The 14,057-nt window shown below is 46.4% G+C and overlaps 1 protein-coding gene across 7 annotated transcripts in view; it reads left to right on the top strand.

The window, feature by feature from the left end:
- FGFR2 (fibroblast growth factor receptor 2) overlaps window positions 1-2,850 on the top strand; it is a 101,492-nt gene extending 98,642 nt beyond the window's left edge. For all 7 annotated transcript variants that reach the window (XM_081073632.1, XM_081073631.1, XM_081073633.1 and 4 more), the window contains one exon: window positions 1,150-2,850. In XM_081073632.1, the coding sequence (XP_080929758.1) occupies window positions 1,150-1,314 (165 nt within the window). In that variant the 3' untranslated portion in view covers window positions 1,315-2,850. The remainder of the gene's footprint in view (window positions 1-1,149) is intronic.
- Window positions 2,851-14,057: the final 11,207 nt, after the last annotated feature.

Below are 14,057 nucleotides of genomic sequence, written 5' to 3' on the forward strand. Positions count from 1 at the left end.
AGGGGTCTGCAAACCTTTTCTGTAAAGAGCCAGACAGTAAATCTTTTCAGCTTGGTGGGCATATGGTCTCTGTTGCAACAACTCATCTCTGCCTTGTATCGAGAATGCAGCTACAGAGAGTGTGTAAATGAGTGTCTGTGTTCTGGACGCAATTTGATAGACCCTAAAATTTAAAGTTTATTTGAATTTTATGTCATTTTATATCATTTTAATGCCATGAGAGAGTATTCTTCTTTTGATTCCTCCCCTCCTCCAAACATTTAAAAATGTTAAAAACCATTCTTAGCTCACAGGCCATACATGCACAGGGAGTGAGTGGGCTCTTGCCCTGTTATAAGTAGGAGTACGTGTTATCCTGGGGCCATCCGGTGGGCAACACTAGTGGATACTCTAAGAAGGAGTAGAGTCCTTTTTGAATTTTTTAAACCTTCAAACCTTTGACATTTCACCTCTATCTTCCTAAACTTTTAATAGGCTGTTGCCTATTGTGGATTTAATAGATACATGAGTATATCCAAGGCTTTTGCGAAACTGTTTACATTTCCAACTCAGAGAGCTTCTAAGAGTAATGAATCACATCTGTGAAATTACCCACTGTGTGAGGACATATTCCCCCGAAATGATCCTCGAAACTGCAATAGTCAAATGTAATTCATAAAATAAATATTCATGGTCTCCACTATTGAAAGGGGTCCTGGGAATCCACATGTCATGCTTTTGCGTTGTGCTGGGGCTTGAATTTGAACCCTGTTCTCTAGCGAGGAGCCAAATGACAAGGAGGTCACGTGACTCCATAAGTCAGGTTGACAGCTGAGCAACTACAGTCCAGCTAGGTTTTAGCATTCCCTACTTGTCAATTATTTATCCATGATTGGTCATAAAAGAAAAGAAAAGGACAGCCAAAAGTAAATAGCGTTAGGGTCTTGAGGTCTTTGTGGGAGCCAGGGTGGGCTAGGTCTCTGAACCTTCAAGGGGCGCCTCCATCCTGTCCCGACTGCCATAGCAATGTCTCTAGAGCCTGCATGTGAAATAAAAGTGTTCTCTTCCCTTCTTTCAGGAATACTTGGACCTCAGTCAGCCTCTCGAACCATATTCACCTTGTTATCCTGACCCAAGATGAAATAAAACGTCTCTCTTCCCTTCTTTCAGGAATACTTGGACCTCAGTCAGCCTCTCGAACAGTATTCACCTAGTTACCCTGACACAAGGAGTTCTTGTTCTTCAGGAGATGATTCTGTTTTCTCTCCGGACCCCATGCCTTACGAACCATGCCTTCCTCAGTGTCCACATATAAACGGCAATGTTAAAACATGAATGAGCTCGTCCTCCCGTTCCCCAAACAGAGCAGCACCAGGAACCTAGCTACACTGAGCAGGGAGGCCATGCCTCCGGGAGCTTGTTGTCTCCACTTGTATATATGGATTAGAGGAGTAAATAATTGGGAAAGTAATCAGCACACGTGTAAAGAATTTATACAGCTGGAAACTTGTAATCTTCATCAGGAGAAGAAGAATGTTTCTGGGGCAATGGACTGCCATGGGCCACCACGCGCCCATGACCCACTGTGGGTACTGGCTGTGGAGCAGCCGGACTCAAGGCAAACATATGTTTTTGCCTTCCTTGTGAATTTTGTAATAATTGGAGAAAATATATGTCAGCACACACTTACAGAGCACAATTGCAGTATATAGGTGCTGGGTGTATGTAAATATATTCAAATTATGTATAAATATATATTATATATTTACAAGGAATTATTTTTTGTATTGATTTTAAATGGATGTCCCAACGCACCTAGAAAATTGGTCTTTCTTTTTTTAAAAAAATAGCTATTTGCTAAATGCTGTTCTTACACAGAGTTTCTTAATTTTCACCGAGCAGAGGTGGAAAAATACTTTTGCTTTCAGGGAAAATGGTATAACATTAATTTATTAACGAATTGGTAATATACACAACAATTAATCATTTATAGGTTTTTTTTTTTGTAATTTAAATGGCATTTCTATGCAGGCAGTGCATCAGACTAGTTAATCTGTTGCTCGGACTTAACTAGTTATCAGATCCTTGGAAAAGAGAAATATTTACAGAATATGACTAATTTGGGGAAAATGAAGATTGGATTTATTTGTGTTTAAACTCTGCTGTCAGATGATTGTTCTTAATCCGCCTCCATGCCCATGTTAAAAGAACCGGTTGATAAGAAGGTGTTTTGTTCTGATGTGCAGCTATGTCATTGGGCCCGTGTAACCCTGAACTGTGCTTCCCGAGGCAAATGGGACCAGCGTTCTCTTAAAAAGATGCCTTAACCCATTCCTCAAGGATGGGCCTTACTTGAGATGCTAGCAGAACGTTCCTCTCTCCGGCAGCTGGCCTTGTGCCCTGGAGTTGCACATTAATCAGATTAGCCTGTATTCTCTTCAGTGAATTTTGATAATGGCTTCCAGATTTATTGGCATTAGAGAAGCCTTTTAGGATCTTCACGTCTCATCATAGAGAATTGAAACACTGAGTTGTTCTGCTGATAGTTTGGAGGATACTTCCATCTTTTTAAGGGATTGCTTCCGTCTGATTCTGGCAGGACCTCACCAACAGATCCGGCCCGATACCAATGCCAGACGAAACATTGCCCTGTTGTTCGTTCTATATTCAAGTATTGTGTTTTGCTTTCGAAACACCTACTCACTTGCTGTAGCCATGCAACACGAATGCAGATTACACTGATTTTACGTGTTACGAGATCGGAGAAAGTATTTAATAAAACCTGTTAATTTTTATACTGACAATAAAAATGTTTCTACAGATATTAATGTTAACAAGGCAAAATAAATGTCATGCAGCTTATTTTTTTAATATTCGTGTCTCACCACATGGTTTCCTGTGCTCGGAGGTGTTGATCGGTGCTGTTTGGTGTGATTGCAGGAAAGGCAGAGAGCCGGGGGGCTCATTTGCCAAAGGGTGACTTGCCAGAGGGGTTGGCCGGGACTGAAGTATCTGGGACACGTGGATCCCATGGAAAATCAGAGGTGGTTGGTTCAAACCCGGGCTCTGTTGCTTACTGGATCATGGGGCAGTCACTGGATCTTTCTGGACCCCAGCTGCTCCCAGAGGAGCAGGTGAGGGATGGGAGAGAGCTTTGCAAATGGAGAGTCGTTCTAAGGATGGGAAGGGTTGAGAAGGGGACACGTTCAGAAGATCTGGACCTTGGGGACCTTGAAATCTTTTAAGCTGGTTTCCTTGTGATGTAGAGAGAGTAGAATTGCTTCAAATTTTCAAAAAGACAGCTTGACCAAATGTTAAAAGAGTTTTACTCATTTCCATGCCACCAAGAACCTGAAGAGGGAAGTGGCATTTTGCTTGTTAACAAATGCAAATCTTGGACTCTCAAGGTTTCATTGTATCTGCTTGCCAGCCACCGCACCAGGAAAGGGAGACGAAAACAGCCCGACTTCTTTCGAGCTTCAGCCATGCTCTCAGACTGACTTTATGGGATTGTTGGTGATTCAGAAGTGCCATCTTTGGGGTCATGATGGTGTTTGAGGCTCTTACTAGTGGAGTGAGGGTGTCACCAGCCATCTGGAGAGTGATCTGGAATCCTGGTTCCACATTTCCAATCTCCTGTGCTACCTCCCATTTATTTTCAGTAGCGTAGGGTTATAAACCCTCCCCAAAGAATGATTTTAAAAAGATAAGTGAAAGCAACCTTTACTGGTGTATAGGATGCTAATCCTGAAGCCCCTGGGCGTTTTCCCCAGGGGATCCCGGGCCGTGGTGGAGGAAGAACTCTCAGTCCAGCAGGTGTGTTTAAAGCAGGGCTTCACTTCCATGTCGGTGCTTCTCTGTGACGGTCAGTGGTGTGTATGCTATGCTTTTGAGGCTCAAGGGGGAGGTTATGGCTTTTCAGCGGACAGTGTAGATTATAATCCTATACTAGATATTGGGCCATTTTAATTTCAGAATTATTTTGAGAGAGAGCCTTGCCATCAAAGGAAAGGGGGCAGTGTGGTCCACGAGAAGGATGGGAAATACTTTTTTGCCCTAACTGAAGAGAAGCAGGACATGATTGGAATCCTGGAATCCTTGTGCCACCCCCTTGCAATGGGAATTACTTGAGCCACAATGTCATCAAGACACGAGATCGTTTGTGAAGAGCAGAGCAAGGGGTAGTGCCGGCCCTGCTGTCTCCAACTGGGAGAGGCCCATGCAAGAGGCTGCTTCAGAAAGCTCCCCTGGTGGTAGCCTCAGGCAGGATGGAAAGGACAGAGGAGCAGGGCATTCAGGAGGGTTCTGTGGATCCCCCTGGGACTGGGTACACTACCGAGCCCCTCTTCCCTCCTTACCTTAGGGAGCTGTCGTCCACCAGGTCCTGGGGGAAGGTCTTTGATCCCACACACAGGCAACCAAAACATGTAGTCACAGTAAAACATCTGGCAGACTCGAACAGCTGTGGATTGAGGACCCAGTCACCAGCTCTGGAAAGAAGAAGTTGGTCTGCTAGCTTGTACTGTATAATTGAGGCTCTAGAAAAGTGGGGTACAGAGGTCTCTGCTATTGGCAGGTTTAGGAACTTGAGGTCCTGAAGTTCACATGGCTGGGAAGTGGTCTAAATAAACAAGACTGCCACCTTACACAGTTTAGGAGAAAGACAATGGGTGGGTCATTGGGACAGAATTGGGTTTGTTTATTACAGCTGGGTGATGTTGGGCAAGTCAAGGATTCTATCTGGACCTTCATTTCCCCACCTGTAAAACCAGTTATCACCAGCCTAGTGGTCTTACCATGCGGACGACTTGTGGGAGCTTAGCTCAGCTCTGGCAGACAGTACTCAATAAACAGTGTTATTCTTCTTAAGAATTTGTTCTTCTACACTTGTGTTTTCTTAGTGTGTTCACAAGGTTGTGCAACCACCACCACCATCTAATTCAGAGACATTTCATCACTCCCAAAAAGGAGCCCCGTACCAATTAGCAGTCTTTCCTCTAGCCCTGGCAACCACAGATCTTCTTTCTGTCTATGGATTTGCCTGTTCTAGCCATTTCACATAGATGGAATGTGCCTGACTTTTTTCACCTAGCATAATTTTTAAGATTTATCTGTGTTGTTGCATGTATCAGTACTTCATTCCTTTTTTATTGCTAAGTCGTATATCTGGGCTATATACACGTTTTGTTTATTTGTCCATCAGTTGACGGGCATTTGAATTGTTTCTACTTTTTAGCTATTAGTAACAGTGCTGCTGTGAACATTGGTATACAAATTTTTGTGTCGTCATAGGTTTTCATTCCTCCTGGCTGTATGTATGCCTTGTAGTGGAATTACTGGAGAATATGGTAACTCTGTGTTTAACCTTTTGAGGAACTACTAGACTGTTTCCCAAAGCAGTTGCACTAGTTTACATTCCCACCAGCAATGTGGGAGTGTTCCAATTTCTCCATATCTTTGCCCATGCTTATTTGTCCATATTTTTTCATTATAGCCATCCTAGTGGGTGTGAAATATCTTCCTAGTGGGTGTGAAATATCTTCCCAAGTATTTAATAGCTGAGATACTACTATTCAGTTCATAGATCAAAGATACATAAGACCATACTGGGTTTTCTAGAACAAGATACTTAATCTCAGTTAAATGGCCTGGCTTTTGCACTTATAACGTGGCTGGGATAGTTATGAGGCCTTCATGGAGCCTCATGGAGTGGAGGGGCTATGAAATGGATCAGTCCCATCTCTTTCCTCTTGGCTGAGAAAAGAAGGAAGCACTACCCCATGAAGCAAAGGGATTCTGGCTGGAATCCTTGAGTGCGTCTCTTTACCCCATGTCCCCAGCTTTATACCAAATAAAGGCCAGTGAGCAGGAGCAACGCACCGGCCTGACTAATGCGCTGTTAGATATGTATGCACTTCAGTGCCCTCCTTATCCAGCTTGCGTTCTGATGTTATTTATTTTTTGATGTTTTAAAAGATGAATGCAAAGTTTATCTTTTCTCACATTTCAGCCCCAGGAAGCCTTGAAATGAGTTGGCTGGAGGGATTGCAGAAGCCTTCCAGTTTTAAGTGACATTCTGGAAGGAGGCCCTTCTTGTGTCTTCTTTTCTGAAGGATTTCCGGGGGGATTTGATGGGCTCCTCAAAATTGCCTTCCAAGTTCCTGTCTCAGAGGTCACATGAAGTGCTGTAGAGGACAGTGAATATGAGATGGTCACTGTCGACCATTCAGAAACTCCAGCAGGTCTTGCCATCCTCTCAGATCTTGTGAAATAAAAGGTGGTGGATTTCTTCTTATTTGCGAAGCTCAATCCTAAATTATGTAGCAGCTCAGTGACAGAATTAGGCTTACAGTACGTATGCAGGTAAGTGATTTCCTCCTGTGGCTCTGAACACTGTCTCCTTTTGGGTTGTACCCTTTTAGTCTCTTTCTCCTAAATCCTCAGTTGAGATCACTTAGATACACATAGAGGCAGGTATAAAGAAAACTGTGTGTGTGTGTGTGTGTGTGTGTGTGTGTGTGTGTATATATGTATTTATAATTATTATTACTGAAGAAATTTGTGAAATTGCTAGTCAGTTGAGAATTTCACTAGGGGCATGTCTGCCCCCCCCCCCCAACAAAAACTTTTAATAATTTTTAAGTCAGTGAAAATAATAATCAAAATATTTAAAAATCATGAGATTACGTTTACAACATTCAACCTGTCACATTCCCCCTTTTAAAGAAGGGTTTGTTCTGTAAACACCACCAGGCAGTGCCCTGAGTGAGCTTTAAGGGAAAAGTCAACACTTTTAGTTAGAACTGTACCGACCCTCCCGGTGAAGGGTTGATGTACCGTGGTCAGAAAAGCAGACCAGACAGAGGCCAAAAAAGCTCGGGAGAGTGTTTGCAAGGGAAGGTCCTCTTTGGCTCTGCAATGTGATGTTGTCACAAGCAAATCGAAATGGGTACCGTGACAAAAGGAAATGTCACATGGAAAAATTAGAGGCGGCCTGATGCAGCGTTCTGCAAGGCTTATGATGGTGTACTATTGTTCAGGGAATCTTTGGGAACTGAAATTAGTGTAAATTACCTGACAGGCTGGAGAGGTTGAACCAAGCAAGCTTTGTGTGTTCGCGGGGAAGATCATTAGGGGTTCTGGTCCATCACAGGCGTCTCTCTTTCCTGCAGAGGTTTAAGTGGGAGAAGACAGCTAGTGAGTTTATGTATGCCAGCTGCCCTTCCACTTTGTTCTGTGACTTGACATGCTGCCCTTTCTGGAAGAAGGCTAAGTGTATCCTTGCATCCACACACACAGCAGGAGAGGAAATCGGAAACCTAGATTCCTTCCTGGCATCATCTTTATTCCCCCACGAGACTAACCCTTTGGTTGCTTTGTACTGGATTTATATTTAACCAAAATGCTGAAGGTCTGGGTTCATTGCTGGCCATCACCCAGTAGCCGCCAGAACTGTGAACAAAAAAGGCGAAGTCAAGAACGTTAGACCACAAAAAGGGCAGTGATATCACTGGGGTTGGGGGTGTGGCTAGTGGGGAAGCTTGTCCTGCTTTTGTATACATAGATCAGGGATGGCCCAACTATGGCCCCCAGACCAAATCTGGCCTGCTGCCTGCTCTTATACTGCCTGCGAGCTGAGAAAGGTTTCTACATTTTTAAACAGTTGAAAGAAAATAAGAAAGGTTTATCTTGTGACATGGGAAAACTATGTAAAACTCAAATTTCCGTACCCATAAATGAAGTTTATTGGAACACAGCCACACTCATTCACTTACATATTGTGTATGTGTAACGTGTTGTGTACAGCTCTCCAGGGGCAGAGTGGAGTAGTTGCGACAGAAACCGCATGGCCCACAAAGGCTGAAAATATTTACTATCTGCTGCCCTTTACAGAAATGTTTGCCGACCCCTGGCTTAGATAATGATGTACCAGTTGGATGCCAGGCCCATGCACATGGCTTGTGGGCAAGAACAGTAGCAGATAACAAGGTCCTGAAATTGGGTGATGCTTTCAAGAATGGGGTCCACTTGAAAGAGAGGCCTGGAGGTGGGGATGAAAGTCATGAGAAATCATACCCTTTGGCCAAGTGGGATGTTTTAAGATCCTTTGGAGACACTTAGTGGCCAATGTAATGTGTCTAGACGGGCCTTCTTGGTGTTGGTTCTCCCCTGGAGCGCCATGTAGCAACATGCCCAGTGCTCTTCCAAACAAGGTTGCCACAGAGATCCGCAAACCAAAGGCTAAATAAACAATGTGGTTCTTCCAGAAGGAGGGAAGGTGAGAGGTTGACCTTCGGATTTGAATGATGCTTGTTTGGCAGGAAGTAAATCTGATCTCTTCCAGTTAAGGAGCACCTTTGTACCGTAACACCGTCTCCCTCGGCAGGGCTGGAACACTGAGTTCAGGGGGCAGGGTGGCCCTCTTCACAGTCTTGTTGGCTGGGTTTTATTTTCCATCACTCCGGTGATCTCATATGCATGAAGGTTTTCATGGCAGGGATGGTAGGTACATATCCTCATTCAAACTCTTCACTGCACACAAAGGCAATCCCAGGACAGATCACGTTGGAGCTGCCTTAGTTCACCTGGACACATAACGAACTCACTATGGCTTCTGTTTGCTTCCCAATAACTGGAATCAAAGTCACCTTTAAAGGTCAGCTTGCTGAAGGCTTGAGATGACAGAGCCACATGCTCCATAAATCAGCACGCAACTCCCCCACATAAACAAGTCTGGGGAAAAATCTACATATGCAATAAGTGTGCACAGGTAATGGAGACTGGTAATAAAAATGCTTGGATCTGGTTTCAGCTTTCCCCTTGTCTTCTAAATGAGGTTTAAAACAAATCAAGCACTAAGCCTTTATTTTTCTGACCTGAGAGCAGGTGAATTTAGTCAAGTGCAGGAGATGTGAGATGAAGGGGACCCCTGGGAAAGGAAAGTGGGTGTGCGTAGCTGCTTTGGGGAAGCTGAGCCTCTGGCAGATCCCCAGGGTGAAAGCCTAGACTCTTTTCAAAGACTGGGGCGGGTGCAAGGGAGAAGGCAGGGATGTAAATGGTGTCCCTTGAAAGGTACACATTGTTGGCCTGACCTGATTTACATGGCCCCTGTAGACCCATGGAGAACCTGAGAAGGGGCCCTGGGCAGCGGCCAGGCAGGTATTTGTGGTTGCATGTGCGTGTGTGCACATGCACCATTCTGGACTAGGCTTCCACAGCTTTGCAGAACAATAAAAACATTTAGAATTCTTCTGGTGGCCCCATGATGTAGGGCCTCCTGGTTATTTAAGATCTCACACGACCCAAGTGCATAGAAAGAGAGTTCAGATTAGCTCCACATCTGCAGAGGAAAACACCAGCTACTAAGGAAGAAGGAGGGGGTGGGCATGGACAGTTCCAGAATTTCTTCATAGGATGAGTTGAGGGTCTGCAGTTGGCATCAAAGGGGGTTTAGGAATTCAAGCTGCTTTTGCATTGCAAGCACCCAGCTTTTATGTAAAACATAATGGTTGCTGCTCTTGCCTTTGCGGGGCTGGAGATTGCACAGGGACCATCTCCAAGCCATCCCGCCCAGGCCCACCACTACTAAGAGGTCTAATTAGCCTAAACAATTTTCTTTCTGAGCCCTTCCCCCCAGCTGGCCACCAGACCAAAGTTCTGACAACTCCTGACCACCCCTGCTCCCCACCCTCGCAGGTAAGAAGGAATATGGAGTAGCTTTTCCCCTCCCTTAAGAAGCCAGGCCTTCTTGAGCTGCCTGTAGCCGTGGCTGTTGGGTCGAGAGCCACATGATGAGCACAGAGCCCCATCTGTCCTGCAAAGCTGAAACACTCTCAGAGTTTGCGCAAAGGGAGGCTCTGGCGGAGTGTTTAACTTAGCTCCTATGAGGCAGGTGCTTTGACACTTGGCAGAGCCAAGGGTCACGGTGCATTCTAGAAATGTGTGGCCACACCCTGTTTCCAGGGGGGAGGAAAGGCTATTTGGGTAGAGTTGGCCTTGGGTAAGGAGAAAGGGGGATGGTACCTTCAGAAGTGGCTATTTAAGCCTGTCCCAGAGCAAATTTATGAAGTTGGGGAAGTCAGGGGATGACCTCTGGGACAATTTCTAGGCTCATTCTACCCCCTTCCACTAAACCAGCCAGTCACGAGTTAGGTACTGTGGGCCCAGCGGCACTTGGGATGGGAGCGTGTAATAGTTACTACTCATTATGGAAATAGTCCTATAGGGTGTCATATTAGTTGCCTATTGCTGTTGTAAGAAACTACCACAAACTTGGTAACTTAACACAACAGAAATTTATTGTCGCTGTTCTGAAGGCCAGAGTCCCAAATCAAGGTGTCGGCAGGGAAGTGCTCCTTCTGGAGGCTCTAGGGCAGAATCAGCCTCTGCTTCTTTAGCTTCTGGTCGCTGCGGGCAATTCTCGGCGTGTAGCTCTGTCACTCTAGTCTCTGTCTCTCTCTTCACATGGCCTCCTCTTCTCCATGTGGCTTTCCTCCTCTATGTGTCTCTTGTAAGAACACTTGTTATTAGACTTAGACACCCTCACCGCCCCCCACGATCCATCTTGAGGTACTTAATTTAATGACATCTATGCACAAAGACACTTTTCCCCCAAAATTACATTCACAGGTTCCAGGGGTTAGGACATGACGTGTTTTTTTGGGCGGGGCGGCACTAATCGACCTATAACGGAGGGTGTGTCCTCATCCTTATGACTTTATTTACCTTTAATTACCTCCCTACAGGCCCTATATCCAAATAGTCACATATAAATGGAGGGTGGGATATTTGAGACTTGATGACCCTCTCAAATAATTTTACAATCAGATTGGCAGAGAACAAGGCTGGTACTCATGAAATAATTTGCTGAGAAGGGAATTCAGCTGGGTGAGTCTTCCTAGCATCTTTTCTCATTTCATCTTCACAGCCCTCTGCTGAGATAGGTGCAGCGCGGTCAGCCAACACATTCCCAATTACAGTTGCCATGTGGGAGAGCTGGGCTCCGAACCCCAGCTGGCCAGATTCTAGATCTGAGCGTCTTTTCTCAATACCTGGTGTTCCGGCCACTGCCCGCCAGTCAGTCCCTCTCTGGTGGTGAACGTTGGGTGAGGTGGTAGCCCACACTTGGCCTTCCTGGAGGCTAGAACAAGCTGAAGAAGGCAAGTGACCCAGATCAGAGGAAGGCTTGAGGATCATTCTCTGGTGGAAGAGCAATAGAAATAAAGCCATTATAGGAGGGAAACAGAGAGAAAATACGTCCACGGAGGAGGTAAGTTTTAAAGGAAAAGATGGTCACCTGAACTGATTGGGACAGCTCAGAGCCCAGGGCTCTGGGGAATGGGAATAGGGTCTCTTGTGGCCTCCTGAAGGTGGAAGAGATTTTGGGGGGAGGGTGTGGGTTATGGAAACTGAGGGGTGAGGGTGACATGATGCACCCCGGGTCGTGGGGGGCCACAGAGGTTCTCTTTCTCCCTCTTCTTTTGAGTGTGTGCTTGCCTTAGTCAGCTCGCGCTGCTATAACAAAATGCCACAGACGGGGTGGCTTAAACATCAAAACATACTTCTTACAGTTCTGGAGGCTCAGAGTCCAAGATCAAGGCTCTGGCTGATTTGGTTTCTGAGGAGAGCTCTGCTCCTGGCTTGCAGACGGCCACCTTCTCACTGTGTCCTCACATGGCCTTTCCTCAGTGACTGTGTGAAAGGGAGAGAGACGGAGAGAGAGAGAGAGAGATTGCTCTCTTTTCCTATCAGGCTACCAAGTCGACGGGATTAGGTCCTCTCCCTCATGACTTTATTTACTTGTAATCACCTCCCTAAAAGCCCCAAATACCGTCACATTAGGGAATAGGGCTTCAACCTATGACTTTGAGAGGGACACAGCTACCTCCATAGCAGCGCTTTGCCCTCCCTCTCTGTCTTCTTTCTCCTGGTGTCATATCCAGCCCTCAGACACTGTCCAACAAGATATAAGGACTGGATTTCTCCACCGTCCACAGTCAGGGGCAGTCGGCACTAACCCTTATCTCTCCATGCCGGTGGGGTGGCTTCTGGCAGCCATCGGCTGCAAAGCCAGGCCTGGCATCTCCTGCCCACCCTCACTGCGGCCTCAAGTGGGGCTCAGGAAGGTTCCCAGCATGGCAGGCAGCCCCGCCCAGCGGAGTCCAAGAGCTGGACTTCAAACCCAGCTCAGCCCTTACCAGCCAGACAGCCCTGGCAAGTCACTTGTCCCTTTGAGCCCTAAGTTTCTCACCTGTGACATACAGGCCCCACCTCCCTAACACAGCTGTTGTCAGGTAACTTGGGCAAAACGCTAGGAGAGGTAAAACATGGTACGGTGTAAAGGGTAACTGTGTGTATGTGTGCGAATAAGAAACCGCCAGGTCTGGGCCATGAAGACGATGCCTCTGCTCAGACCCAAGTTCACAGCTGAGCTTTGGGCGCCAGGGACTGAGTGTTGGGGTTTGGTCAGTGCACATGTCACAGGCAGGCATCTTTGTTGCAGATGCAGCATTGGAAGGCTCTCCAGCTCATTCTGGCTGCTCAAGTCACGTGGTTCTGGAGAAAGAGAAGCCCGTTCACTCAGGGTACAGGGAAATTTCACTTCTCCGGAGATAAAGGCTGCTTGCTGTGTGTGTGTCTTCTCTGATGTCAGGACACCCCAGGGATGGGGGTGACCTGCCAGGCCTGGTCCCTGTAGATGTCAAATAGACATAGAAAGTCCTCGGTCTTTTCCCGTATTGGGTTTTAAAAAGAATACCCATCAAAGAGAAAAAAGAAAAACCCATTTTCTTTATTTTCTTTTCGGGTGATGAGTCAGGTTTGTTTTTAAACTGAACTATGTGGAAGAAGGGTAGGCAACTTGGTTGAAGAAAGGGTTTCAGAAACACAGACGAGTGGCTGAAGATTGGGCAAACTAAGTCAGGCAGAGCCCAAGCTGTTTGTTTTTTTAAAATTTTATTGGGGGACAGTGTGTTTCTCCAGGGCCCATTAGCTCCAGGTTGTTGTCCTCCAGTCTAGTTGTGGAGGGCGCAGCTCAGCTCCAAGTCCAGTCGCCGTTTTCAATCTTTAGTTGCAGGGGACACAGCCCACCATCCCATGTGGGAACTGAACCAGCAACCTTGTTGTTGAGAGCTCCCTCTCTAACCAACTGAGACGTCTGGCCGCCCCTCTGGAAGCTCAGCGGCAGCTTGTTGTCTTCAATCTAGTTGTGGAGAACACAGCTCACTGGCCCATGTAGGAATCGCACCAACCCTGTTGTTCAGACCTCGCGCTCTAACCAAGTGAGCCATCGGGCCGTCCGCCCCATCATGTGGCCATAGGAGACGGGGTTATAGAAGGGGCAGAGTGTGAGCTGATGCTGATAATGGCCCATTTTTAAGTGAGACGCTCACTCTGTCTGCAGTTTTTGGCTTTTTATTGTCCGGAAAACAGGCTGCCTTTTCTCCAAGACCAACCTCAATTTACTATGGCCTTCTACTTGCTGTGTGTCCTTTGGTAAGATGCTTAAAATTTCTGAGTCTCCATTTCCTCATCTTCAAGATGCAGACGAGGACATTGGCAAGGGTACCATAGGTTTATTGTGAAGATAAGGAGGGGTGATGGAGCCGAAGTCTCAGCACCTATGCAAACCCCTATGGGGTACACATGGGTGGGACAGCAGGTCACCATATCCCGGAAGCCTCAGGATGCCTTCAGTTGATCAGTTCTCTTTCCTTCCCGAGGTTAGGGAGAGTTGCCATGGAGATTTGCCAATCACCTGACACCTGTGAGGGTGGCACAGCGGGCTTCACCTACCTGAATTCCCCATTAGCTCACGGTTGCCTCTGCTTTCCAGAAAATGCCTTTTTCATGTTGTGTGGTATCAATTGAGGGTATAGACTTCCAGGCTGTAAGAGGGTAAGCTTTTGGAGTTCACCTTGTCCTACTCCCTCTCTTCACAGAAGAGGGAATAGAGGCGCAGAGAAGGGGAGTAGGCAGCTGGCACAATGACACACAGAGAACTTGGTCAAAGCGCTGGGACAGGAACCCAAGTCTCCTGACTTCCAGTGTCAGGGTCACACACAGCAGAAGAGTGCTCG

The sequence above is a fragment of the Rhinolophus hipposideros genome (assembly GCF_964194185.1).
Source record: "Rhinolophus hipposideros genome assembly, chromosome: 15".
Taxonomy (NCBI): Eukaryota; Metazoa; Chordata; class Mammalia; order Chiroptera; family Rhinolophidae; genus Rhinolophus; species Rhinolophus hipposideros.